This window comes from Setaria italica, chromosome VI, assembly GCF_000263155.2.
Source record: "Setaria italica strain Yugu1 chromosome VI, Setaria_italica_v2.0, whole genome shotgun sequence".
NCBI lineage: Eukaryota > Viridiplantae > Streptophyta > Magnoliopsida > Poales > Poaceae > Setaria > Setaria italica.
In genome coordinates this window covers 35,809,604-35,836,072 of record NC_028455.1, presented here as the reverse complement: position 1 = coordinate 35,836,072, position 26,469 = coordinate 35,809,604, and the positions used below count along the sequence as shown (strand labels likewise).

Sequence of the window (26,469 nt, the reverse complement as noted above, 5' to 3'; positions counted from 1 at the left end):
GGTCACACCTAAAACCATATATATGACTTTATGCAGTTTAGAGCAGCTTATTTTGGAAAGGATTGCTGTGACCTCTGTTGCAACCTGAAAGTGCCAAATTTTGCACGGTTGCTCTGATCGTCACCATGGCAACAGAACATGCAATCTGCGTACACACAAGAACGGAGGATGAATGTGCTTAATTGCAAAAGGCCACAGAGAGATTATTTCGTGTGGTAAATTAAAGCTAGGGATTATCTATGCCACTTCTTCATACATCATTAACTGTTTACATGCATACGCATAACAATTGAATATATGTTGTCGAGCATTTTATGCTCTTCTATCTGTGTGGAACCAACAAACCATATGCATCTTGTTATTAATTAGTTGGTCTTTTTGGATTAGCTATATATCTGGGTGTATGCATGAGAGGTTTATACCTTGAATTCACCACAGGTTAATACTGAAAAATAATGTGGAGATTGAGTGGAGACACAATCAGCAATATCGCAGCACCTCAGCTCGGATCCTTCATCGATCAGTAGATCGATCATATCCCTGATGATGCATGCACTACCGGAAACATAGGAGCTGAGAGTGCGATCTTTACAAAAGGCTAATGGGTTATTTAAGCAAAGCAAGCACGTGCTATTGTTATGCAATTAAGATCAATATACATGGGTCACAGATGATGATCAGGTCATCATCAGATCATCACTGGTTTTTGAGCAAACAGATCCTGTATTAACTTCCAAGCTTGGTATACATGCACACGGAAGAAATTGAGCAGGCCTTTTTTTTAGATTATTAATTAAGGATAAGAAATCCGGCCTTGAAATTGAACAAGCTGCTGAGAAGCATGTAGATTTATAATTAATATAGGTTGATCAGAAGAATGAAAGACCGAGCTGGTAGGTGCTGGGCAGGGCATGCAGTCACCAGATCAGAACGATATGTGTGTCAATTGTTTTTTCCGTCACCTCCCTTGAGCATCTCCTGCAGCACCTGGTCGTCCAGGCACTCCAGCTCGATCACCTGCCGGCCACTTCCTCCCTGCTGCTGCTGGCGGGAAGACGACGACGACGACCCGCCGCGCACGTAGTTGCGCGCCTCGCCGGGGAAGTTGAGCACGGCGAGGTGGCCGCGCATGGCGTAGGCCGCGCGGTCGTACGCCCGCGCCGCCTCCTCCGCTGTGTCGAAGGTGCCGAGCCACACGCGCACGCTCTGCCGGCTGGAGTCGCGGATCTCGGCGGCGAACTTGCCCGACGGGCGGCGCCGAACGCCGCGGTACTTGGTGGCCTCTCCCGCGTCCTTCCCCTGATCATCCCATCCACCGCCCTCCATCGATCAGCTAGCTTAATGATCGTCGATGCAAATCCCAATCGATCAGCTAGCTAGCTTGATCAATCCGATCGATGATCCGGGATCTGCTAACCCTAACTGCTACTGCAATCACAGTACACAAGTAGTGATTAGCATGCAGCAAGCTAAGAGAGAACCAGGTAGTAGCTGCTGTTGCACACTGCTAGCTTACTGAGTGTGGTTTCTGGTTGCTTACTTGCGGTGTGACATGATGGCGATGGTGGCGCCGTGTATTTAAGGTGACTAACAGAAGCTACGGCTTGCTAGTAAGAAGCCCTAGTTAGCTAATGGAAGGCCATGGCTCGTGACAAAGGAAGATGCTGATTCTCGCGGTGATGGAGGAGACATTGTGGAAGACGGGGCCCTCACCCCCTCTAGCTCTTTTCAGCAGCTATATATTAATTTGCATGTGTATATATGTAATTGTATATTAAGAACAACTAATTTAACTAAAGAATATAAAATTTCATTTAATAATTAGTAAATGCGTGGTCTTATATGCTGCGGTTGAATGCATTGTACGTGGATGGTCATCGCAATATGTACGTACGGTCTTTATTTAGTTTCGATCTCAATCTCAACTGTGCATGCTTTAATTTCTTCAGAGCTAGTATGTAGTATGTTGAAATTTTTATCATCGCATAGCTAGCTAGAGAATCCCTTAATTGTGATGGATGATGCATGCATCAGTGGATGTAAACTAAATATAATTCAGCATATATATAGTTGATGGTGATGGAGAGAATAACGATATATACCTTGTCATTAAGTTGACAATATTTAATTCATGTGCCCATGGTTAGATCTCGTGCTTCAATTGCTACATTGAATAGTTTACGGCAAATTGACACTTTGCTAGCTAGATTAATGGAATTGTAATGGCATGTTCATAAGTTAATTGTTGGAACTTACACTGTCCACGTATATATATTGTGATCCTTATTATTTGTTACTACTTACTAGTGAGCCACGACACTAATGGCTTATCAATTCGTGATGCTTACTAATTATCTGTTATGTTTGAACGAAGTGTGAGAAGTAGGGGTAGACGAGGCAGGATAAGGATGAGATAGCTAGAATGAAAATGGTAGGTATTCCAAGTCGTCGTTGTTTTTGTGTATAGGTTGGTAGATTTAAGCATTTTGACATATTTATGGGCAAATCAGTAACTATAGATAATGTTTTTGGCTTTTCTAGTCGTTCCGGGGTTACTAGAGGGGTATGATGATTTTTGGCCTAAAGCATAAGCTTTAGCTATTTTTCAGACTTGTAGCCATTTAATTTGGTTTACTGGAGTAGTATGAAGATTTCTGAAATTTTTAAGTAATTTTCGGCCAAAAGTATGAACAATAACTTATATTTTTTTAGTATCGCATAGGCTATTATTCGGCCAGGATTTGTTGGCCATAGCAGGCTAGCTGCTATAGCCTATAGCAGAGCAAGATATAATTGCATATATATTTAGTTACAATTGCATTCAGAATGAAGGGCTAGGAATTTTGGAATCATGGTTACGTGCGATATGGATACAACTGCAAGAAGTAACGGATGGATAATTAATGGTTACACCTGGCAGTTGTGTAACCGGGTCGTTTTAGTTTATTTAGTTTATTTAAATTTATAGATTTTATTACGCACTTATATGTACCAAAGTCTAAAATAACTTTGGAACGGAGGGAATACGCAGTTACTGGGCTTTGGTATTGCAAGTTGAATGGGCTGGCATCCATATTAGTTGGGTCAACTAATTCGGGTACGGTAGAGCCCAAGTGAGGGAGTTCCTTTTTGGGGAATAAGAAAAGGAAGCAGAGAGATGGTCCACCTGACGACGTGGAGTAGAGTACAGTCTAGTAGCTGCAGCATGCCTTTTTCATACGTAGCGAGCTGAGAGAGAATGCAACAATTGCAAGTCAGCAAGTGACTTCCTTGTGATCCAATCCAATCCAATCCAAGCCCTGCCCCGGTAGTCGTCGGACTTGGACTGTTGGACAGCATGTCAGCATGTGCATGTGCCTGCTGCTCCATCTTGTGACTTGGGCAGTCGTCAAGTCGTCTCGTCTCCACTAGAGAACACCGGGAAAAAAAAAGCCGGCCTGCCAACCACACGGTTTCCTTCTTCTTCCTGGTCCTTGCCTGCAGCTGCATTTGACGCGATGATGGTGCTCACGCGCAAAAAGGACCAAAAGCAGAGCACGCAGGAAGGAACCCGCGTTCAGTTTCAACCAACCTCGATCCTTTCTTTCTACTTGTAATGATCGTCCATCGCTTCAAATCCCATTCTTCCATCACCATCTACCCATCGTCTTCAGAAGCTTCATTCAGTCCAGCAATCCCATATTCCCATTCCAATTAATGGAGTCGTCGTCGGTGCCCGGCAGCAGCTTCGTGATCCTGTCCGTGTCCATCGTCGGCATCCTCTCCACCGCGCTCCTGCTGCTGGCCTACTACCTCTTCCTCACCCGCTGCGGCCTGCTCTTCTGGCGCGCCGACCAGAGCATCTCCGTCGCCGTCTCCGTTACGCAAGAACCACCCCGCCGGAGCGGCGGCCTCGAGGAGGTGGCCATACGCCGGATCCCCACCTTCCGCTACGGCGGCCAGCAGCTGTTACCAGTGGCCAAGGCCGGCACCGCAGCAACCGAGTGCGCCGTGTGCCTGGCCGACTTCCGCGACGGCGAGCGGCTCCGCCTGCTGCCGCCGTGCCTCCACGCCTTCCACATCGACTGCATCGACGCCTGGCTCCAGGCCACCGCCAACTGCCCGCTCTGCAGGGCCGCCGTCGTTGAGCTTCAGCCTGCCGACGGCATCGTCATAGATATTGCTACCACAACTTGCCCCGAGGCAGAGGAAACACCCAGCAGCACCAATAACTTGCTGCCGGTGCGGCGGTCGCTGTCCATGGACTCGTCCACCGACAGGCGCTTCTACCTCGCTCTGCAGAGGATCCTGCTGCTGCAGCAGGGTTCGGCCTCCCAAGGAGAAGCCGCCGGCAAAGGGGACACCGCCGCCGACAGTTCGTCGAGGAGGCTGCGGCGGTCCTTCTTCTCCTTCAGCCACAGCAGGGGGGAATCCCGGAGTGCGGTCCTGCCACTCTGACTAGCTCACTGACTTGAATTGCCGCCCACGGCAGCCGGCATTCCTTCCCCCCAACATTCAATTCAACCGATTCATCAGCTCTCTTTTTTATAAAAAACTTGTAGCTAGAATAGATGCTTACTATACATAATGTGATATACATACTGCTTAGTACCATTCTTTTTCCGTCTTGATCGATCATTGGTCAAAGTTGGACACCGAACAAGAGTGTAGTACGATGTGAGTGCTTGTCAGATGCTTCCTCCGTTCCAAATTATAAGTTATTTTAGTTTTTCTATATGCATAGACATAAGGTATATTTAAATGCATAATAAAGTCTATAACTTTAATAAAGTCAAAAATAACTTATAATTTAGGAATTTGGGATGGAGGAAATATGATAGATGTTGGGTAACATTGTTTGATGATATGCTTGTGCAAAGATCTCAGGCTAGGTATACAATGGTAAACTAATCGTGCGATTTCAGACGCCCTTAAGAAAACAGCATTGTACTGTCGGCTGTGATGCATACCACAGATAAACAAATGCATTGTTACTAATTAATATGAGAAGAAACTAGGCGGCAATTAAAAAAAAAGGCGCAGCACATGCGTGGTGGAAATCATGTGCTGTGGATCCACCACCCACCCAACCCGACCGTGTGAGACGCGGTGCGGTGGTGGCCTTGGTGAGTACGCGGCGAAACTAATTTTTTATGAAAAATGGTGGGCTGATAGTAATCGGCGTACCGGTGGGACCCATCCGTCATTGACAGGTTCCTCCTCCCTCCTCTGTCCCGAGCCCATCCACCCGCTTCCTCCTCTCCCTCCTTCCTCTTCCTCCACTCACCACCGGCGCTGCTAGGTGATGGGTTCATGTATCAGGATACCCTCAAGAAAGGGGCTTAAGGTGATGGCAACAAAAAGGTTAAAAGCTCAACAGCTAAAAGCATATGGAAAAGGGCCCAGATGACGTTGCGGTCCACCGCCCGACCTCCCTTGGTTGGGAGTCAAGAGCCTTGACTCGCCAGCTCAGCCAGCTCGGGGGCAGGGCTCGCAAGGGACTCACCGTGCTTCACCCACTCCTTGACTCAGGGAGACTTGCACCGTACAAAGAGGTATTAAATGCAGAGCGTGGCCCCCTGATCGCCTCCCACCAAGGACATAATCGGGCAAGGCAAGCCGACCTTTTAATCGGGGTTTGAGGGTGAGGCTACACCCTTCAGACCACCCAGAACGGTCTGCAAGACGAGGCCACACGCGGCCGTACGCGCCCACGCGCCCTTGCGTCATCATTGCCTTCGCTGTCAAGGAGATCCATCAAGATCGAGGCCATGCCACCATGCTAGGCCCGGTACGGTCCCGCAGGTGAGGTGCGGCCGTAAGTGCACTAAAGAGGTCAGGGAAAGTCGGGACGAGCGGCACACTCCGTCCAGGCCACTAATCAAGGCCTGCCCATTCATCACCAGCACGGATGTCAGCAACAGCTCTCATCCCGTTCACTGCCACGAGGTTGGCGGAAGGGACAGGGGCACGCCACGGAGCAGGCCGAGCCGTGCGTAAGCAGCCCATGCTGCACAGGAACCACCGTACAAGGCGTGCGAAGCCCACGACCAGCTAAGAGGATAGGACAAGGAAGCCTCTTGGTGCAAGGAAGATCCGACCACGCCGCAACCCCGACCTCTGAGGTCGGAGACTCCCTCCATTTCTTAACGTTGTTGCCCGATCCCTGGCCTATATAAAGGGAACCGGACCCCTTTCACTCTCTCTCTCGCATTCGACATATACACCCACACATTGCACGAACGCTTGCTTGCAAGCACCCCATTGTAAGCTCAGTGCACTTGATCCAAGGAATATGATTCCTGCCAAAACTGAATGTAGGAATCTTTCCAAAAGTATAACTCCTTAGCTCGCCATTGAAAGTGCTAGTCGGTGGTACGAAATATAGCACGTTTACATCCTAACACGGACGGATAGCCCGGCTACCATGCATACCTTACAGGGCCCATGTACAAACATAGCCCATCCGAATCTATTGCATTCTGCTGCACCGGGCCGGAGGGAATCGAGCCCGTGTGTACATGTCACGGACTTGCTTGGTTGCACTTCCAATATACACACTAACACACACATAGAGACCTGCATGTACATATGGTTACTTTCCACCGAATACATTCTTCAGATATAACACTAGACACAACTGGATTCAGTCAACCATGCGGTGCATAACTACACATTGAGCGGAAAATCTGGTGGGATACGAATTACTCCATCCATTTCAAATTGTAGGTCATTTTATCTTTTCTAAGTTTATAAATGCTTATATGCATTTAAATATGACGTATGTCTAACATGCATGAAACCTCCGCACCAGTTACCATGCATCTCACCAGTCACCATGCATCTCACCATCTGGGACTGCACAACCATAGCTACTTATTGACGGCTCCGCACCGCCGCCTCCGACTGAACAACGCAGGACGCCGTCCTTTCGCTCCTCAAGCTCCACGCGCCCACTACACATATAGTGTTCGTTCCAGGAGGGGAAGAAAAAGGTTGAAGAAGCATTAATATCGATTGATTCAGTAGAGATGACAACGGGTCAGGATGGCTGATGGAATTCAGCAGAGAAGAGATACTACAATACAACGGCGACCGGACGGGACACACCGCCGGGCTACGCAACGCAACGGAGGTCAGACCTGCGGCTGTGCTCATACAGTTAGTTGTTGTTTGCTAGTACATCCTGTCATGTCCTGGAGAGGAAGCTGGTGCTATTTCTTGAGCCGCGCGCTAACCTAACCATACAGGTCATCCAGCAAAGCTCTTCTCCTCTTTTCTTTCAGTCCTGCGCCAACATTATTCAGTCAAAGATAGCAACCTGCTGCTCTTCCGGCACGCCACGGGTTAATACAGCCCCGATCCGATGCTTGATTGCTTGCAGGTGCTGTGATGGGGATAACTCACATAAAGCAACCGGCCTCCTTGCTCTTCATTCCTTGGCGCTACTCCCTCCGATGATTCACAGCCTGCTCCATCACAATCATCAACATAGATCAAAATTCAGTTGCCTTAACAAAGTGGTGGTAGGTCTTATATATCGGTGATGGGTTACAGGCTTGCAGCACCCAAATTCAACAAGGAAGATCTGCCTCCCCTCCAGCTGAGCCAAGCACGATGTCTCTGTCCTACACCGGAACTAAGACAAGCCCACCTGTTTATACTCTACTAATAGCAACAAACTAATAGCAACCGTACGTGCGTGCAAGGGTTAGCAACTCACCGCCCGGCCCAGGCAAGACAAGGAAGAAAACGACCGCCGCGACTCGCGTACCTCCGGCAATGCTGCCAATGGTGGGGGCCTCACATGTCCCCTGCACCAAAGATCAGTCGGCCCGGCCCCTGTAATCCAAGCCAAGGGATGGAGTAGCTGCACGACTGCTTCCTGGATTTCAGCTACGACGGGGCACACAGATACCTGTTTTCTGCAACAACATACAAGCAACGAGATGATCACACTAAGCTTGTCTGCCAATCAAGCCTTAAGCAAGCAATATTCAGTACTCGAGTGGACAATGATGATCGATCAAAGACAAGAAGAAGAGATACAACCTGCCAATCATGCATACACGTGCGTTCGACCCTATTGCAACTCTAATCTACTTACTGTCCACCATCTTGACTCTTGACCGGATGGATGCTAGCTAGTTAGTTTGGTGTATGCTAGCAGTTAACTCTAGCTAGCTTAAATAAATTCTTTATATCCCTGGTGCTAGAGCATCCTAATGCTGACAAATTTGACCGCCCAATCAAAGCCCCATGCAATCCATCAGTTGCATCTGATTGATGTTCACATTTTAACTTGCTGCTAGCATACACAAGCAAGTTATCCGGTCAGCCTAATTGCGACCAAGCTAGGTGCGTACCAGCCATCTCATCTCAGACTAAATTCCGTCATATAAGCCTAATCTCCACCACTTCCGACTAACAGCTATTGGAAACAGGCACATGAACGGTCCATCCAAGTTATGGAGTAGAATCCCTTTACAGTCTGAGGGAAAAAAAATTAATATGATGATAATAAAGTAATATATTAATACTAGACATGCATTAGCAAAGTAGGAGTATTCACAAACGGTACTACTGGCAGGCAATCATTAAAGCTCTTAGAACAATAGTATTCTTTAGTGTAGTTCCATCCTTTAATCCCCAACCACTTCAACTGGTTCCATTGCAGGGTGGGCCCTTCTCCGGACTCCAAAGATTAGATAATAATGCTTGCATTATTACTAACTTACAATTGCACGTGGCTCTTTCACTAAATATTTGAACCTAACATCTCCAGTTGAATGTAAAATTTGCAGATAATAGAACACAAACTCATGACTGTTTCTCCACGCGTCGTTTCCCCTGTGGCAATCTATTGGAGTAACAACCTAAATTACTGTTTTTAATGATATGTTGTAGTTTGGTTCAGTTTGCATGTTGTCCTTAATTTTTTGATCTTGCAGGTCTGGCACGTACTGACGTACAGGATAATGAGTACAAAACTATAAATAAATAGGAAGCAGAAAGGTGTACTTTAATCAAACCAAACCCAAAGAAAGCTATGCTTATGGACCCTGCTGGCCAATCCACAAACAAGTAGGTGTCAGATCAACCATCAACAAAAGATGCTGATTTATGAGCTTTACATTGAGCTTCCAAAGTATGCAGAAAAGAGCTATATAGTAAAGTCGTTTTCGTGATTCCAGATCCATAAAACTCCGATAAACTGAGAATATTTATTATGCTCCCTTATAGGAGAAGAAAAGAAAGTTTTGTTTATAACCGATTGCTAACCTAGTCAATGTAAGCGAAAATGCATAGGCAACTAGAATAGCCAGTAAAGTAACAATGATAATAAGAACCAGCTTTCTCATCAAAATTAAACTAATATGAACCAGCTAAGGGAAGCGATTAGTATTAGGGAAAAAGCATCATTAATTATGCTTTGTTGAGTCTACAGCACAATTTAGTTGGGAAGATGAGAATGATAGTAAAGGCTAAATACATGCCGCTGTTGTGGCAGGTAGTGACCACTGATCATTTCATTTCCTTTACATACTTTCATTAGCCTGGAAAGTGGAAAACTTGGTATGGGCAAGCTTATCATTATTTCTCTAAATTTGCTGATATTAAAGTACTACAGGTTTGAATGGAAGAACTGCACCACATGTTAAACATCCAGAACAGCACAAGCGCCTCAATTAACATAATCAGTAGTGTAGCCTCCATGAGAAGAACACTAAATAAAGTAACTACTGTTAGCACTATGATAGTTCCAAAAGAATAACAGTGACAAGGTCTTAAAGCGAGAACGTGTGGAAGGGATTAGGATGCAGGCAGCCTAGTAGAGTAGAATGAATATCAGCAGAGGTCCACCTGTTTTGTCACATAGGTAGCACATAAAGTTGATGAAAAGTGATTATCTAATCTAATCATGTGTTGCATCCCAGAAACAAAATGCAAAGCTTCTAAACATGTACTTATAGATGACCACAAACATGGAAAATATAATTTTGTTTGTCACATTTTTTAAGCATAATATCTGGTATATTATGCCTTTTGGTTCATCCATTTTCAAAAACTCTGTCCTCACTGAACTAGCAAAATGAGATAAGATTAACACACAACTTGCATATGAGTAAAGTTTAACAGCTACATACGTATTTAATAATCAACAATAAATTACAAAAATATTTGGGTTCAGTGTTACGTCGTTTGTCATTTAACCACTTTGGAAGGAATCTTAAGGAGCGTATGTAGATGGAAATGAACATGAAAGGAGTGGAACAACCATGCTTAAAATAATAAAACCTGTAGTCCACTAGGCAGACCAATATAAATTAATTATTCGACATACCAAGCTAATCACAGCATTCACTATCTCTATAAATAGCAGAGAATGATGATCCCATGCTTCATAGCATACACATCAAGGAGTGAGAATTCATAGCATACATATCAAGGAGTGAGAATAAGACTAATAACAGCACCAACAAGAAGACCCAAGATGACAGGCCTTGGCTCACCATGTGGAGCATGCAAGTTCCTACGCAGGAAGTGTGTGAAGGGGTGTGTCTTTGCCCCATACTTCTGTCATGAGCAAGGGGCTGCGCACTTTGCCGCTATCCATAAGGTCTTTGGGGCTAGCAATGCCTCAAAGCTCCTAATGCATCTCCCGATAAGTGACCGTTGCGAGGCTGCAGTTACTATGTCATATGAGGCGCAGGCCAGGCTTCAAGATCCAATATATGGCTGTGTTGCTCACATCTTTTCTCTGCAACAACAGGTAAGAAGATTCTACATTAGCACTCATTTAAAAAAACAAAGTTCTGCGTAAATGAGGTGTTCAGTTCACAATCACTGAGAAAGGGGAAATGCCACTCTAGTTGCAGCCTCATAAAAATGCCACTATAATTTGGAAAATGCTGAAAACTCTTAGGCCTCGCAGTGAAATAACGCATAAAACAAACTTAACTAGCTAGCATTAAAAATGGTTGTTTGGATGTATCATAAGAAGAACAATTGTAAATACACAAAATGCAGCTAACCATTAAGTGTGATACTATCATAGTCATAGCTTGCTATCTTGTGAGAATTCTTGTTCACTACTTTGATAATGCATAGTCTTCTTAGTTGTTTAAAAATCTCTCTATATAAAAATAACTCACACTGCATGGAAATCAAGACTGACAGAGTGCATTACTTGTAAATTTTCATAGGTGGTCAGTCTGCAAGCAGAACTAGAGTCATTCAAAGCTCAGACAACACAAGGGTACGGAGATGGATCCTTAACATCAAACCCTCAAAAAGAGAAGCGCGAAATATTAACACCTTCTATGCAAGATGGGCAGCTCTTTTTCCACCCAACAATGGCAAGCAATTCTTCAGTAAAGAGTGAAAGTCAGCTATTCTCTACAAATGACTGCTTCACTTCTGTGTCAACTCAATATTCTGAAGGTTATGAGCCAGATTTATGCATGCCCGACTACAACAGCAATCCTTCTTGCAACATGCAAGGGAGTGGGTACCATGACATGGACGACCTTCAGTCTGTAGCCTTTTCCTATCTCAACGAAGCATGAAAAGTTGATGCATTTGGTAGTTATTGTACAAGTTCGAACAGTTTTGGTAACAATATCTTACAGATGTCGATCAAGTTTTCTAGCATGGGCATACTGAAGCAAGCTGTGTGATGATATAGACATAAAATACCTAAGTGTCAGGCTGCACTATTGTAATTTAGCAATCCTAGTTTCTACAATGCTGAAGTTCGAATTAAGTTGAAGTTTGTGTTTTTAATTAGAAAAGCATCACTTATTGCAAGCTAAGTACGACATGGAAGGAAAAAAGACAATAAAGGTACTGCATTTTGGTCTGCTATGTGTAAATCAGATGGTTCTTCAGTGTATAATTGCAATTTTGATGCTTGCAAAACCCCCTAAACTAAACATCTGTTGGACTCTGGAAGAAGTATCTTTAGCCATTTATTTTCCTTTTTTTTTGAAGAAACAATGGTTGTGACAAAGTATGGTTATATAGACTGAAAAAACAAGAACATTATCTCCCCTCCACCGGAAGAAAGGGGTACTGAAGGTGGACTCAGGTTTTTCCGGACAAAGGCTTCACATGAAAGCTATAACATCCTGTATGCTAGTTATAATGCTTAATAGGATCAGTGAAATTCGTGCTTACACGTTAACATCAATTCTCATTCAGGGTGTCACCTACAGCAACAATTATGTATTTATGCCTCGTCTTTTCACAGGATGTTTATACCCTTTATCAGCACAAGCCACATGGATCACCCAAGGTAGTTTGTTTTTTGTTTATAGAAAAGTCACCCAAGCCAGTTACTGAATTTGAGAAAAAGAATTAAGAAACAGGGGAAGGTAGGTCTTGGTTATCCTCTTTAGAGTTGTGGTGGGTTGGTGCCTTGGGGGTGGGGGGAGGTATCAGTGCACAGAACACTTGGGGTATCCTTTCACAATCACAGGTCCTATGTTGGACAGGCATAGCAGCTGCTCCTCGCTAAGCAGGGTAGAGCACAATTGTAATACACAAGAAATGACAGACATACCCAGTTACCAGACACCATCATTGGTATCCTAGGGTGTCGGTCTCCCACACTATTGTACGGACTTGAAGCATATCGTCGAGCGGGTGTTGGGCATGGCCGGTGTAAAAACTAGCACCGTTACAGCAAATGCAGCATCGCTGGATAGCAATGTCGCCGTGGGAGTGAGTTCTGTGTTACCTTTTGGAGAGAAAGTATCGTTTAGGCGTCGAGGCAAAGGCCGCGGGAGGGCTCCCCGGCGCCGTCGATCGCCGGAGTGCGGAGGCGGCGGAGGGGATTCATGACAGCAGCTATTGCTGGCCAGGTCTTCTGCTTCCTTCCCGCATGAAAATGGGCCGGAGTGTAACTGACACGTGATGGGCCCAGTTACTTGCCCGGCCTGCCCAAAATCGGTTACAGTTTGGGCCCACTAGTCAGACGAATCTCCACTGGCTACTAGGCCCCCTTTGCTTGCTTCGTCTTGCTCCGGCGGACGAAGGCGCAAAGCTTTCATCAGATCTCGTTGCCCACCCGCACCTCCGCATCGGCTTCGGGTGAACTCTTCCGTGAGTAAAGGTCGCGTCCCATGAACTCGAGGAGGTCAGGATCTCGACAAGCTATCTCTCTGTTTTTCCGATTGACTGTTCGCAGTGGGTAGAAACCCTTGTGCATTTTTATTTTATTACAGTTGCGATGTGCTTGCTTGATGTAATCACGTCCGCCCGCTTGTTTACTTCTGTATTGATTGGTGACACTTCCTTTGCAATACCCGCTACTCCGGCGGGTAACCCCACCTTTCTACTGTATTTCGTGCTTGCCCTTTCTCTCTGTGTCCGGGGAAGGAAATCTCATTGTTCCTGTGATGCATCAAGTGATTCCCCAATTACTAGTGCCTTTTGATTCCGCAATACATCTGTTAGCAGCTAATTTCGTCTGACGAGACGTGTTACTAAGCAGTAAATTGCCATATCCATTGTTTCTTTCTGAATCACGCATGCTCCTTGTCCATGGCAGCCAGTTTGGCCATATCATGACTCATTTTCATTGAATTAACTGAAAAAATGAATGCTTTGTATACTAGATATGATAATGATCTGTTCCATCCCCATACTTTACCTTTGTTTGTTCTTGTTTCCTTGTCTTACTTATTAGAAATGGAATGGGTTCGTTCTGAAATCTGGCTAAGATGTGTCATTATTTGTAAGCATTTTCATTAGTTTCTCTTACTCTTCCCAGCATTATTCATTTTTCATGGCACCACCAATACCAACTAATTCACAGGCGTCCTCATTCAGACTGTCACTGTCCCTCTCTTAGTCTACTGGTAGTTTAAACTTCCCTACTGAAATTGCTTTGTGTTCCTTCGGTTTAACTTGTAAATTAGGGTCTAAATCTAATTCAAGAAATTCAACAACAGAGTACCAGCTAGCAAGTGCATACATGCAGCATTCCGGTTTCCTCATAGAGTGGCTCACACTGTTCCTCATCCTCCTTTTTCCCAAATTAACATATGACTTCTCTTCCTCTTAGTTTCATTTATCATCTCTGTGGTAATGGCTTTGCACAAAAATTCCCTTTTACCATGTGTGGTTACATGTCATCTGCATGACATATGACAAGATCCAGTAGATATGAGACAAGGCATAAAAAAAAAATATACAATTTGTACAAAAGTGATGAAAGAAGAGACAGATACACTGAAAACTACTCCTTTGTTCTATGTTACTTATGCAGTGCGTTGGAAGTGATTTACTACTTTGGTTGTTAGCAAAACTGTAATGATGTCTGTTTATCCATTTTTTGTTCTTGGCAGGGACTTCCGCAATCACAGAACTGCTTTATTTGATGGCATTGAAGAAGGTGGGATAAGAGCTCCAGCTTACTCTTCTCGTGAAATTCATGAGCATGAGAATGACCAAGCTATGGACAGTTTGCACGATAGGGTCAGCATTCTCAAAAGAGTACGTCGGCTTTACTTCGTATCTTTGCAGACCATTTCAACAGTTCAGCATTTTGTTGGGTTCAGCGGACCTGATAGAACCTTAATATCCTACTAAGTTTGCAAAGGTTCACATTGTTGGACATGATCAGAACAGCTTTCTCTAATAGAAGTGAATTAACAATTGCTTAGAAATTATCGATTGATTTACCAAAATATTAAAGGTGACTACTGAAGCAAATAATTTGGTAATTGGAATTTTCCATTTAGATATGCCAGTGCTACACTATTTCTTGACCAACCAGCTGGTATATGGCTCGGTTACAGATACCATATGCAGTGTTGCTGTCATGAAGATGACGTGAAATTACTTTGCTTCTGGGGTTTATGCGTACAGATCAGTAAACCGAATGGGTAAAATGTCATCTTCCGATCTGGGTGTTACAGTGTTTACAGAGTATATGAAATTGCATCAGTAAAATTACCTTCCGAGTTGAGTGTTACGTGCTTACAGAGTACAAGGAATTACCTCAGTAAAATGTCATCGTCCTATCTGAGATCATGCTTACAGATCAGCAAGTTGAAATTGTGTGTTCTGCTCTGGTTTACACATTTTATTGATTCTGCCTACATCGTTCAGCTTTATTGATCTTTACTGTGATTTCTCTGAATCTGTTGTAACTTCAGTTGACTGGTGATATTCACGAAGAAGTGGAGAATCATAACCGAATGCTGGACAGAATGGTACTAGTTTCCTTCCTGCAACGTCACCACGCTGTCATGCAGTCAATAAAACTCTGATACATTAACTCTCGATTCAGGGTAGTGACATGGATGCTTCGAGAGGATTTCTTTCTGGAACGGTGGACAAGTTCAAGATGGTAAGGATTCTGATATTTGCACATGAGCTATTCTTTCCTATGGTAATTTTTTATTCTCGCAAAAAGTAATCCTTACTTGGCAGGTCTTCGAGACGAAATCAAGCCGCAGGATGGCTACCATGGTGGCATCCTTCATTGCTGTCTTCTTGCTCGTATACTACCTTACCAAGTAGGAGCATAGCTGTTTGTGGCATCAGCTCGTAACTGCCTGATTGTATGATCCCATTTTCCAAACTTAATGACCAGAGCAATGGTTCTCAAAAGAAAAGGAGCACTGGTGGATTGAGAGGTGATATGCTGCTGCGATCTGATCTCACAGTGTTTGTTTGTAATGCATGGATGGATGAACCTGGTGAAACCTTTCCAGTTCCCAGGGGGGAGGATATGCTGTATGTGCTGCATTTGTACCAAATTCTTTGGATATTTTTGCTCATGTGTGCCCTTGCTGGGAATTCGGATATATGGCCGGATCGATGGATTCCAGTGCTGTCTGATAGATGGCGCAAGTGGGCGGGGGGAGCAAATGTCAAATGCAACTTTTGTCTGTCGTGGTGACTGGTGAGTGAATCGAACCTGAACCTGGTTTTGCCTATCCTCTCATCTCATCTGACGCATCAAGCATTCCGGTGAGGGATGGATGCCGTGTTGCTTTGAGTTTACTGACGACTCTAAGGCCGGCCAAGTTTTGCTTGTGCATTAGGCCCCAACCCTGACCAAACCTTAAACTCATCAGCAGTTAAGTTTCTGCATCATCCCATGCATGATTGATGACTGTTGATCCCTGGTGGGTACCATCCAATTGGTTTTCTTGGTTGCACTTCTTTTGACATACGCGTGTCGTGTTAACCGAGCTTAGTACTTATCTTAATCTTACATGATGAGGCTATTAGCTTAAATTAAACAAAGGGAGGCGGCGTGACGGGAGGATCCATCATCCTTGTTACTCTGCATATGGACCACCATTAGCCTAGCAACAGGAATCTGTGCCCATTGAGATTATAGTATTAGCATGCAGCTGTCTGTCATTAAAGATCACTAGCACATCTTTGATCTCCTTTCACGCATCATTAGGAGCTTTTATATGGGCCGTCACCACTAAACTAATCATTCAACTCGTCGTGTCCGGTGGTCCTCCTCTCAACGTATGTAATGCATAATACACTGCTTAATTAACTTGGAGATGTACCTGAAAGCGTATCAAGATATGTCTGTTACCTCCAACGAGGGTAAGTACGTAGGACCATAATAACAAAGCTTCATTGCTACACATGTGCATAAACCCTTTTTAGTTTTCAACTCAAATTTGTCCTTTTTGCTTTCTGTTCAGAGCGCAGAAATAATCCGTTTTAGCCGCCGGAGGTTGATCATTAAAATACCAGAAAATTTACGATTCTTGCAAGTGATTGGACGCTAACGGATGAAGCTTCATTTGGATGTATGCAAGTATATTCCATATAACCCGACCGCACCAGCTGCAGCAAAATAATTAATATATATGTAAGGTTTGACATCCGATCGAGCAGTACGGATGATTGCATCTTAATTTTTTGTCCAAGTGATTGATTGATTTTTCTAACACAAACTAATAAGCAAGTTGAATGCAGCATGATTTCATCATTGTTCAAACCTCAACGCTTAAATATATACAGCAGGCCGGTGTTTTATACTTTTCCATCATGTACATTGAGATACCCTATTGAATTTTGGGAAAGGAATTACATGCGCATACCAGCTAGCAAAGGAACCTGCTTGGTCTCCCACATACTAACCTCCCAAGTCCTAAATCCTACCTAAAGCAGCTGCCAGGTAAAAGTATGCCTCACCAACAACACACCAAAGCATCTTATCTTATAATAATAATCTGCAGCGGAGATCCACGACTCCTACACACTACCTGTTGATCATGCTGCAATTCTTTTATGCTGCAGCCAAAAGATGCATGATGCACCAAAGTTAAACGGGAACAGTTAGGTTTGTTTTAGATTTTCAACAACACGGCATTAACTATAGTTATATTTGAATCTAGGCTTGTTTACCATTATTTTTTTGAAATAATGTTGATCATTAATTTGTTATGCGTATTACACATGTGTGTATACTGAAGAAATATCAGAAATTAAATAGTATCTTCTTCCTTTGGGATAAGCACCACACGAGTATTGCATCTGTATGCTTATTATTATGTGATAACAAGTTATAAGATAAAGTATATCTCATATTCAGTTAGGTGGTACGTTACTGTGCGTACGAAATCACGACACGTTAAAATAAATTCGACACGTATGCACACGACAGCAGAGATCAGTTGACAGGTAAAAAGACTTCTCCGATGCTATCTTATATTAACGTGACACATGCACTAAGTGGTATACGTGGAGGTAAGAGAACAATTATTGGCTTGAACTTACATTGTGGTCCATGCTGGTATGCAAGTGCAACCATATATATATTTTTGCCATGGGTTCACCAATCATGTTACTGTGGCAAGCTTATGTGTAGATCGCAAGGGTGGCCATAGCAGTTCCGTAATCTTGTCCTGCTACTTTTCTTCCAAATGCCTCATGCTTGTGTACACATGCATATATACATATTCCATCATGTCTACCAACTTGGAATAGAGAAAGTGAAATAGATATAAACCCATCCCCTTACATCACCCTCTCCCTGGCCTGCAAGTCTTCTCCCCCATATATAGCACAGGGAGGAAAAGTAGCAGCAAAATCACAAGAGGAGAAGAGGGGCAGCTCCCCCTTGGATTTCTTGCCTCTTTGCCTTCCTCTCTCAAGGTCAGCTCTTCGATTCAACAAGCACATGGTAAGAGCTAGCTTCTCGATAATCTTTGCTCTTGATTTGTTGCTGAATTCCCTCAAAAATCGCATCCAATCAAACACTAGCTAGCTAGCATGCTTCTCGTTTCCTGCTTTGCTTGAATTCGATCGTATGCTCCGATCTTTGAGCAAAACATGCTGGATCTTGACAGGTTTCGTTCTCTTATTAAGTTTTGTCTACATGTGCAAAAGGAGTAGATCGCGGGGAGCAACATCAGATTAAGAACACACACACTGCCGCCGCCGCTGTGTCAATTTTCTTCAAGAATATAAACAGCAAGCTAGGGAGCTGGAAGGAATCGATCCGTGGAAGCTAGAAATTAAACCCTAGCTTGAGGCTAGGTAGAAGAAGAGAAGAAGCTGGCGAGCAGGTGGTGGGACGAGGGGCGGCTCGGCCTGCCGGAGCCATCCCTTGGCAACAAGAACCAACAAGACATGGCGCCTCCTTCTTCCAAGGACGGCGACGCCACCGAGCAGCCTACGAGCGGCGACGACCGCGAGAACGGCACCGGTGAGCCCAAGGAAGGCGCCGTGGTGACCGGCAACCGGCGCCCCCGCGGGCGGCCGCCGGGGTCCAAGAACAAGCCGAAGCCGCCCATCTTCGTGACGCGGGACAGCCCCAACGCGCTGCGCAGCCATGTGATGGAGGTGGCCGGCGGCGCCGACGTGGCGGAGTCGATCGCCCACTTCGCGCGCCGCAGGCAGCGCGGCGTGTGCGTGCTGAGCGGCGCCGGCACGGTGACCGACGTCGCCCTCCGGCAGCCCGCCGCGCCCGGCGCCGTGGTGGCGCTCCGCGGGCGCTTCGAGATCCTGTCCCTGACCGGGACGTTCCTGCCGGGCCCGGCGCCGCCCGGGTCCACGGGGCTGACCGTGTACCTCGCCGGCGGGCAGGGGCAGGTGGTGGGCGGCAGCGTGGTGGGCACGCTCACGGCGGCGGGGCCGGTCATGGTGATCGCGTCCACGTTCGCCAACGCCACCTACGAGAGGCTGCCGCTGGACGAGGCCGAGGAGGAGTCCGCCGGGCAGGCGGCGCAGCTGCCCCCCGGCCCCGGCGGAGGGCCGCCGCTGATGGGAGGGATGGCCGATCCGTCGGCGATGCCAATGTTCGGCGGCGTACCGCCAAACCTGATGCCAGGGGGCGGCGGCGCCTCCGGTGCGGGGCTGCAGCTCGGGCACGATGGGCTTGCATGGGCTCATGCACGGCCCCCGCCCTACTAGCTAGGATCGTGGTCGGACATTGGTGCCTACACTGTGGAGCAAGTAGAGTGGGAGTGAAGAATTAGTTAAGCAAGCAGTGTGGATCATGTCGGAGCTAATAAAAGGCTCTTCGATTCTACTAAGAAACAAGGTAAAGTGTTATATATATATAGTACTATACTGCATGTGACTATACATGTTGCATTGTGTGGCTGTGCCAAATTAAATGTCAGTACGTTCAAGATACATATATATATACGACGATCCATCGAACTTAATTGTTGCCACTGTGATGTTTGATTTAATTAGATAATGCATGAAAATATAAATAGATGGATGCTCAACTATATATATATTATGGTGTTAATAATGTGGTGTTGTGTTTAATTTGTTGCGCATTACTGTAATTCCAATTAATTGTGGTCTCTGATGATGCCAATACTAGGTAACATCAGTGCGTGAAGCCTATTTGCCAATGTGTATGTTATTTGTGTGTGCTCACATATGCAGATATGCTTCACCGCTAAAAAACCATTTTGACTGGGCCGGGGATTGACAGTTTATTAGTGCATATATATGGAGCTGTTGTGTATTGTTTGCATCTTTGTTTGGTGCTCTCTGGTAGTTTAGTGCATAATTCATATGTATTCTCCCTCTCTCTTCTGGAAGTTATTTCATGTATTGTTATGAGTGTTGCAGCAGTAAGAAATATTGTTTTCTCTCATGAAGTCAACAAGTTTGCCTTTGTGCATATTTGTTAGCTTAATTTCCTTTTCTTTTTTAGAAAAACGAATTTTTATTCCGGCGTCTACAAAAGCTTTGCATATTTGTTAGCTTAATTTCCTTTTCTTTTTTAGAAAAACGAATTTTTATTTCGGCGTCTACAAAAGTTTCGCACTCTAGAGGAGTGATATGCCGCAGCCTGCATGCGGCGTCCTTTTTGTTTGATATGCTGCTTCGGGTCACATACATGCTTGTATATGCATGCCTAAACACAAACAGCCTGTATATATAGGTTATATATATGTGGTTCCATGATAACCAAGGTCAATCATGTATTTTCGTTGCTTCTTAAACACACACCTGCTCAGATTTAGGACAAGTTCAAAAGTATCTATATATAACAGAGAAAAGTATCACGTTTTTGTTGATCTCTGCAATATCATTGAAGAATGGAGACGAGCCGTCATCTATGCGAACCAACAATTTTTGTTGCAAAGCAAATCTACACTTGAGAAAACATTTTCTGATGAAATCTAGTGCATCTGATAATTTCTTTGAAACTCGGGGCTGTTCACTTCAGTTTATAAGCCGGCTAAAAAACTGAAACGGATGATTTGTTGTGAAAGGAGAACACTATTTGGTGGCTGATAAGCCGGCTGAATAAGCTGTAGCGAACAGGCCCTCGATCATCAGAAGAGTTATTGAAGCCGTCAATGCATAGGGTACCCTTTATCGGTGGATATATATTATATTTACAAGTATACAGCATACATATATATATATACACATATATACACATATATATACATACATATATATACATACATATATATATATATACATATATATAGAGATATGCATGTTGATGGAGTAGCTAGGGGTAGGACGAGGACTGGTTGTAGTAGATATATAACTAGTAGATGGTTCTGTAAGTAAAAGGTAATAATCATGCATGCAATGCAATGCAATGCAACAGTGGCATGCATGCCGGCAGCCCATGAATATAATGGCATACAGGAAATGCAGCAATGCATACCGAAGCAAGCAAATGCTTTCATACTGCCGTAGTAGCTAGTGTCTTTGAGATATATTTAAGGACACACAGTGCATGCTGAAGCTTTATTAAAGTGCGTATCCTGATGATGGTCAGCACATGGACAGCAACACAAGGTAACTATAGTAGCTTTTGATTCAGTTTAATTTGTACGGCGGCCACAACTTATTATTAGCTTGTCTTCAGTAGTCTTCACTGCATGTGTGCATACATGGCCGGAGCTTTATTTTCATATATTGAAATAAATGAAGCCCAGCTGTTGAAAGCAGCCCAATCTCCTGTTTTTCCATGTGTGTGTGAGATGATATACGTGCTAGTAGTTTGGCGGGCTGCCTTGTTAAAGCAAGATTTTGATGAGGGCCCAGTAACAAGGAAGCCCATGGACAAGGGTCCCCGGCCTAGAATTGGTTGCCTGCTCTCACTCGCTTCGCTTTTGATGACGACGATGATGTTGATGTTGTTGCTAGCTGCTTCCAATCTTATAGAGGACGCTTTTACAGGTTAGCGTGGTGCTCAAGGACATGGACATCCATAGGCAGTCCTGTCCAAGTCAACGTCGACTTCCGGTCTCAAATAGTGAAAAAGAAACGACATTTAAAGATGATTAGGATTTATTTGTTTGGAGTCTATCTATATCTAGCATATATAGATGGTGAGGTGATGCAACAACGCCCCGTGATGTGAGGAATGATGCTCTTTTGTTCAATACTACGGCCCCGTTTGGTAGAGCTTCAGCTTCTTATAAAACGGCTTCGGCTTCGGCTTCTTCGGTGGAGTGGCTTTTTTAGTGAAGCTGAAACCGTTTTGCAAAACGTTTGGTAAAACGGCTTCTCAATAGCAATATATGTAATTTTATGATCACTTAATGCTTGGAGAGAGAGGAGAAGCCGGTGAAGCCACTTTTTTCGGCTTCTCCTCTCTAGTGTAAGCCGTTTTGCAGCTTCTCCTCGGCTTTGGTGGTGAAGCCGTTTTGAAATTGACCCTTTGGTAGGGCTTCATCAAAAGTCGGTGGAGAAGCACTTTGAGAAGCCCTACCAAACGGGGCCTACATATACAAAGAATAAAATGAGAACCCCTGCGATGGACGGATGGATCTGAGCCGACCACGGCACCAAACGGCCTCCATGGACGGCTCCGATGAAATCCATCATTAATTATATTCGTCGTGGAGCTAGCGGGTGATTTCCATCATTAATTATATTCGGCCGGGCCGTGCCATGCATGCATCAACTTCCGGCGTACGGTCGTCTCTTGTTCTTAATTCTTGTTGGCATGCCAGTGGTAGCTAGCTTGTGAGGATGGCAAAGGGACACGTAATGAAGCCCCAGACCGAGCACGCAGCCATTGCTGCCAGTGGTACGTGGAGTAGTCCAAGACATTGATGATGAGCTCCTCCCTTGCTCCATCTTTTTTAAATCTTTGTTGGACTAGCTTCTTAATATGCAAACAACAACGAGCTTGTCTTGCAGTTTTCGAAAACTTAGAAAAATTAAGTTTATATAAAAAATTGCTTTTCTAGCATTTTTAGCACAGGAAGCTAACAAAAACTGCAGATTGTTGAGCTCCAATATCCTAGGCAGCTGAGCTCGATGCATGATCTAACTGAGCTTAGCTTGATGCTCGATGCATGATCCAACTGTTGCAGAGTCTTTGTTTGGATTTCTTGTTTTTTTTTTGTTGGCTCGGGTAGTGAGTGAACCTGCATGCCCCTGACGTGTTTACCTCTGGCTCGCTCGTCTCGTCGACCACACCCACCCGCGCGCAGTAACCATGCAACTCAAGCATGCTTCTGCAACGTTGCTGTAAACCTCTTGGTCATCAGTGAAATTAGTTAAGTGGATTATTGGCGGCACATACACGTCTGCCAGTGCAGCCTGGTCGTCGTTCTCGCTCACGTACCATCGCCATCGTGTCCTACGGAGGAGGAGCCAGCAGCAGGGCGCTTTGGCTTTTCTACACTGCTGTAGCAGCTGCAGCTGCCTTTTTCTCGCTCGTCCTCGGCGTCGTGCGTCGTCGTCCGCCACACCCACACCCCCACCACGGGTGGGGTGGTTTGGCCGCACGGCTAGGGCAGCTGCCACCTAACCGCGCTTCTCTGCTAGCCGGCCCGGCCGGCCAATAAATGCAGCACCAGCAGCAACCGCTAAGCGGAGGAGGAGGAGGAGGAGGAGGAGGAGGAGGAGGCCAGCACGAGCACCAGCCGCAGGTAGCCGACGACACGCGGCCCGGCACCATGCAGGTAGCCGACGACACGCCGCCGGTGCGTTCCGCCGGCGACGCGGCGCGCATGGTGTGGGCGGAGACGAAGCTCCTGTGGGGCATCGGGCTCCCCATCGGCGTGAGCATGCTGAGCATGTACGCCATCAGCTCCATCACCCAGATGTTCATCGGCCACCTCGGCAACCTGCCGCTCGCCGCCGCCTCCATCGGCCTCTCCGTCTTCTCCACCTTCGCGCTCGGCTTCCTCCTCGGCATGGGCAGCGCGCTCGAGACGCTCTGCGGCCAGGCCTTCGGGGCCGGCCAGGTCGACATGCTCGGCGTCTACCTCCAGCGCTCCTGGATCATCCTCATCGCCTCCAGCTTCCTCATCGCGCCATTCTTCGTCTTCGCCGAGCCGCTGCTCCTGCTCATCGGCCAGGACCCCGACGTCGCGCGCGAGTCCGGCAGGTTCACGCTCTACATCCTCCCCTCCGTCTTCGCCATGGCCATCAACTTCGCCGCCGTCAAGTTCCTCCAGGCGCAGAGCAAGGTGAGGGCGCCCGCCTGGATCGGCCTCGGGGCCCTCCTCGCCAACCTCCTCCTCAACTACCTCTTCGTCGTGGTCCTCGGCTGGGGCCTCCCCGGCGCCGCCGCCGCCTACGACGTTGCCCACCTGGCCATCGCGCTGGGGCAGGTGGCCTACATCGTCGGGTGGTGCAGGGACGGCTGGAGAGGGTGGTCGTCCGCCGCCTTCCACGACATCTGGTCCTTCGTCAGGCTGTCGCTCGAGTCCGCCGTCATGCTCTGCCTCGAGATATGGTACATCGGCCTCATCACCGTCCTCACCGGCGACCTCGACGACGCGCAGATCGCCGTGGACTCCCTCGGCATATGCATGAACATCAACGGGTGGGAGGGGATGATCTTCATCGGCCTCAACGCCGCCATCAGCGTCCGGGTATCCAACGAGCTCGGCTCCGGCCGCCCCAGGGCAGCGTGGAACGCCGTCATGGTGGTCGTCGTCGAGGCGCTGCTCATCGGCCTCCTCTGCATGGCGCTCATACTCATCTTCAGGGACAGCTTCTCCATCATCTTCACCAGCGACGACAACCTGCGGCGCGCCGTGTCCAAGATCGCCGGCCTGCTGGGCCTCACCATGGTGCTCAACAGCGTGCAGCCGGTGGTGACGGGGGTGGCCATCGGCGGCGGATGGCAGGGCCTCGTCGCCTACATCAACCTCGGCTGCTACTACGTCTTCGGGCTGCCGCTGGGGTTCCTTCTCGGATACAAGCTCAACTTTGGAGTCGGGGTATGCAATTATACAAACATATATTGAATTTGCATGATGAATGAATATATAACGAATTAACGATTGATTGCAGGGGATTTGGTCCGGCATGCTTTGCGGTATTGCCGTCCAGACGCTCATCTTGCTCATTGTGGTCTGGAGAACGGATTGGAAAGCAGAGGTCTGTCTTGTTAATTACCTTGTAGTCCAATTAATGCTCATCTTCACTGCAAACCTGATTATGCAATGCAACTGCAGGCCGCCCAAGCTGCAAGCCGTGTGCAGAAGTGGGGCGGCAAAGCCACTGATCAGCTCAACAAGCCTCTCCTGGAATGAAGACACCTAGTTGTTTTCTTTACCAGCTTGTTGTCCCATCCCATTACACTTTGCCAAGGCTCATTTTCAATAAACATGAGCACTCTCTGGTGGGTAAGTCCTGTATGTAAGTATGTAACTGATGAAATTCTTCAGACTTGGATGTGTCAGCAAATTGCTATATATGCCAATGGCTCAAAGCAAGAGTTGACATGTAAATTTTGATTCAGTACCTATGGTAATACTACTTCGGGATTAATATTGAACTCGAGCAATATATATAATATTATATAATGCAAGTTTCTCTCCACACATAAAGGGATAGGGTGTGTATCGATCGGACAAGGGGTTCTTGTCAAGTCAGATTTGAATTCAAGCTACGTACAAAGTTTGGCTATTACACCTCTCTGATGATCTGTCGATCAGATCCACCAAGAAAAGAGGTTGAGGCGCTGCCGCTGCACGCAGTCAAACTCTCAGCATGCACAAGATATTTCACTGCTAGCGAAATAAAAGCGGCAGCGTGTTCGTCAGAGAAACAGTAGCACGCAACAGGCGCTGGTGCTTCATCCCCTCAGCTCCTCGCGTCTCCCAGAATAGTCGGGTCTCCATCCACGCAATTAATTACGCTATCAACTTTGTGAAAGTTTTCTAGCTTCTCCCTCAAAAAATCTAAGATGCTTATCGTCGTCTGATGAGACCATGTTTTCCTTGACTTCTCGACTTTCCCACAAAGCCTGACAACCAACGAAAACCACACATGCATGATGCATCAACAGCCTCTCTTGCACGTAGTACGTGTGCTCCCTGGAAAGAAGCAGTCACCAACACCTTTTCTTGCAAACATTATCCAAAGTGGATTCCTATTTTCAGAACTTCCACTAGAAATTGTTGGATCTAGACCTTTTCTGCGACGGTGCTGGCGACTGCGTTTCCAATCTAGATCTCTTCTTCTCCGACAAGATCCTCCCATTGCTCTGCCGTGGACACTCCCGTCTGCGGCATCCACGCCCCGCTGGTGACGCTCCCGTCATTCGCGGCCACCCACGATACCGCCGGTTAGCTGATCCTGCGCTAGCGTCCACATAAACCCTAATTTCCTCTTGGGTTAGAGCGTGCCACTTAGGACCTTAGTTGGATCAGTTTTGTGGCCAATCATCTTGAATCGGTGTCACAATTTTTTCCCGCCACCTCTGCCAGCTCTCATTGCGACGACTGGTGGTAGTGGATTGAGCGGCCTGATCAGGCCGCTCTGGGGACGAGGCGCATATTGCGGATCTCCTGGAGAAACTCAATCTCACTCATGATGAGATTGGCATGGCTGCCCTCAGCGATGAGGAATGATGGTGAAGACAACGGTGATGTGCAATGGGCGGTGATTGGCAATATTTTGTCCCCGTCAATCATGCACATCTCGACCGTCAGGAGTGCAATGAGGCCGACTTGGGGTAACCCCTTCGGTCTCAAGTTTCGATCCGTGGGTGAGAGACCTGAGAATCTATTCATCGCGGAATTCTAAGGTCCT

At 46.2% G+C, this 26,469-nt stretch overlaps 6 protein-coding genes across 9 annotated transcripts; 5 read left to right on the top strand and 1 right to left on the bottom strand.

The window, feature by feature from the left end:
• Window positions 1-820: 820 nt before the first annotated feature.
• LOC101761408 (ethylene-responsive transcription factor ERF096) lies at window positions 821-1,529 on the bottom strand. Its single transcript, XM_004974193.2, has one exon. The coding sequence runs from the start codon at window positions 1,324-1,326 to the stop codon at window positions 943-945; it is 384 nt and encodes a 127-aa protein (XP_004974250.1). The 5' UTR covers window positions 1,327-1,529; the 3' UTR covers window positions 821-942.
• Window positions 1,530-3,337: 1,808 nt separating this feature from the next.
• LOC101760209 (RING-H2 finger protein ATL1) lies at window positions 3,338-4,670 on the top strand. The gene has a single exon (XM_004974874.4). It carries the CDS (start codon window positions 3,697-3,699, stop codon window positions 4,435-4,437), a length of 741 nt encoding a protein of 246 aa, XP_004974931.1. The 5' UTR covers window positions 3,338-3,696; the 3' UTR covers window positions 4,438-4,670.
• A 5,609-nt stretch (window positions 4,671-10,279) lies between these two features.
• Window positions 10,280-11,890, top strand: LOC101761009 (LOB domain-containing protein 29). The gene is made up of 2 exons (XM_004974192.3): window positions 10,280-10,753; window positions 11,187-11,890. The coding sequence occupies exons 1-2, from the start codon at window positions 10,475-10,477 to the stop codon at window positions 11,547-11,549; spliced, it is 642 nt and encodes a 213-aa protein (XP_004974249.1). The 5' UTR covers window positions 10,280-10,474; the 3' UTR covers window positions 11,550-11,890.
• A 1,084-nt stretch (window positions 11,891-12,974) lies between these two features.
• Window positions 12,975-15,818, top strand: LOC101760343 (bet1-like SNARE 1-1). Its single transcript, XM_004974191.2, has 5 exons — window positions 12,975-13,120; window positions 14,334-14,481; window positions 15,147-15,203; window positions 15,281-15,340; window positions 15,424-15,818. The coding sequence occupies exons 1-5, from the start codon at window positions 13,107-13,109 to the stop codon at window positions 15,511-15,513; spliced, it is 369 nt and encodes a 122-aa protein (XP_004974248.1). The 5' UTR covers window positions 12,975-13,106; the 3' UTR covers window positions 15,514-15,818.
• Window positions 15,819-17,993: 2,175 nt separating this feature from the next.
• LOC101759112 (AT-hook motif nuclear-localized protein 20) lies at window positions 17,994-19,652 on the top strand. 4 transcript variants are annotated; one of them, XM_004974189.3, is made up of 2 exons: window positions 17,994-18,154; window positions 18,367-19,652. In XM_004974189.3, exon 2 carries the CDS (start codon window positions 18,604-18,606, stop codon window positions 19,384-19,386), a length of 783 nt encoding a protein of 260 aa, XP_004974246.1. In that variant the 5' UTR covers window positions 17,994-18,154; window positions 18,367-18,603; the 3' UTR covers window positions 19,387-19,652. The 4 variants fall into 4 exon arrangements, with proteins under 4 accessions (XP_004974246.1, XP_004974243.1, XP_004974245.1 ...); XM_004974186.3 differs by having other exon boundaries at window positions 18,361-19,652; XM_004974188.3 differs by having other exon boundaries at window positions 18,340-19,652.
• Window positions 19,653-23,166: 3,514 nt separating this feature from the next.
• Window positions 23,167-25,238, top strand: LOC101758430 (protein DETOXIFICATION 35). Its single transcript, XM_004974185.3, has 3 exons — window positions 23,167-24,650; window positions 24,724-24,810; window positions 24,888-25,238. The coding sequence occupies exons 1-3, from the start codon at window positions 23,265-23,267 to the stop codon at window positions 24,963-24,965; spliced, it is 1,551 nt and encodes a 516-aa protein (XP_004974242.1). The 5' UTR covers window positions 23,167-23,264; the 3' UTR covers window positions 24,966-25,238.
• The last annotated feature ends 1,231 nt before the right edge of the window (window positions 25,239-26,469 follow it).

Bases quoted from the DNA above. Each gene is read 5' to 3' on its own strand.
- LOC101761009 (XM_004974192.3), top strand. From the start codon at position 10,475: ATGACAGGCCTTGGCTCACCATGTGGAGCATGCAAGTTCCTACGCAGG. The intron at 10,754-11,186 runs GTAAGAAGATTC...AAATTTTCATAG, and splicing joins TCTTTTCTCTGCAACAACAG to GTGGTCAGTCTGCAAGCAGA.
- LOC101760209 (XM_004974874.4), top strand. From the start codon at position 3,697: ATGGAGTCGTCGTCGGTGCCCGGCAGCAGCTTCGTGATCCTGTCCGTG.
- LOC101760343 (XM_004974191.2), top strand. The intron at 15,204-15,280 runs GTACTAGTTTCC...CTCTCGATTCAG, and splicing joins ACCGAATGCTGGACAGAATG to GGTAGTGACATGGATGCTTC. The intron at 15,341-15,423 runs GTAAGGATTCTG...CTTACTTGGCAG, and splicing joins CGGTGGACAAGTTCAAGATG to GTCTTCGAGACGAAATCAAG.
- LOC101758430 (XM_004974185.3), top strand. From the start codon at position 23,265: ATGCAGCACCAGCAGCAACCGCTAAGCGGAGGAGGAGGAGGAGGAGGA. The intron at 24,651-24,723 runs GTATGCAATTAT...GATTGATTGCAG, and splicing joins AGCTCAACTTTGGAGTCGGG to GGGATTTGGTCCGGCATGCT. The intron at 24,811-24,887 runs GTCTGTCTTGTT...ATGCAACTGCAG, and splicing joins GAACGGATTGGAAAGCAGAG to GCCGCCCAAGCTGCAAGCCG.
- LOC101759112 (XM_004974189.3), top strand. From the start codon at position 18,604: ATGGCGCCTCCTTCTTCCAAGGACGGCGACGCCACCGAGCAGCCTACG.
- LOC101761408 (XM_004974193.2), bottom strand. From the start codon at position 1,326: ATGGAGGGCGGTGGATGGGATGATCAGGGGAAGGACGCGGGAGAGGCC.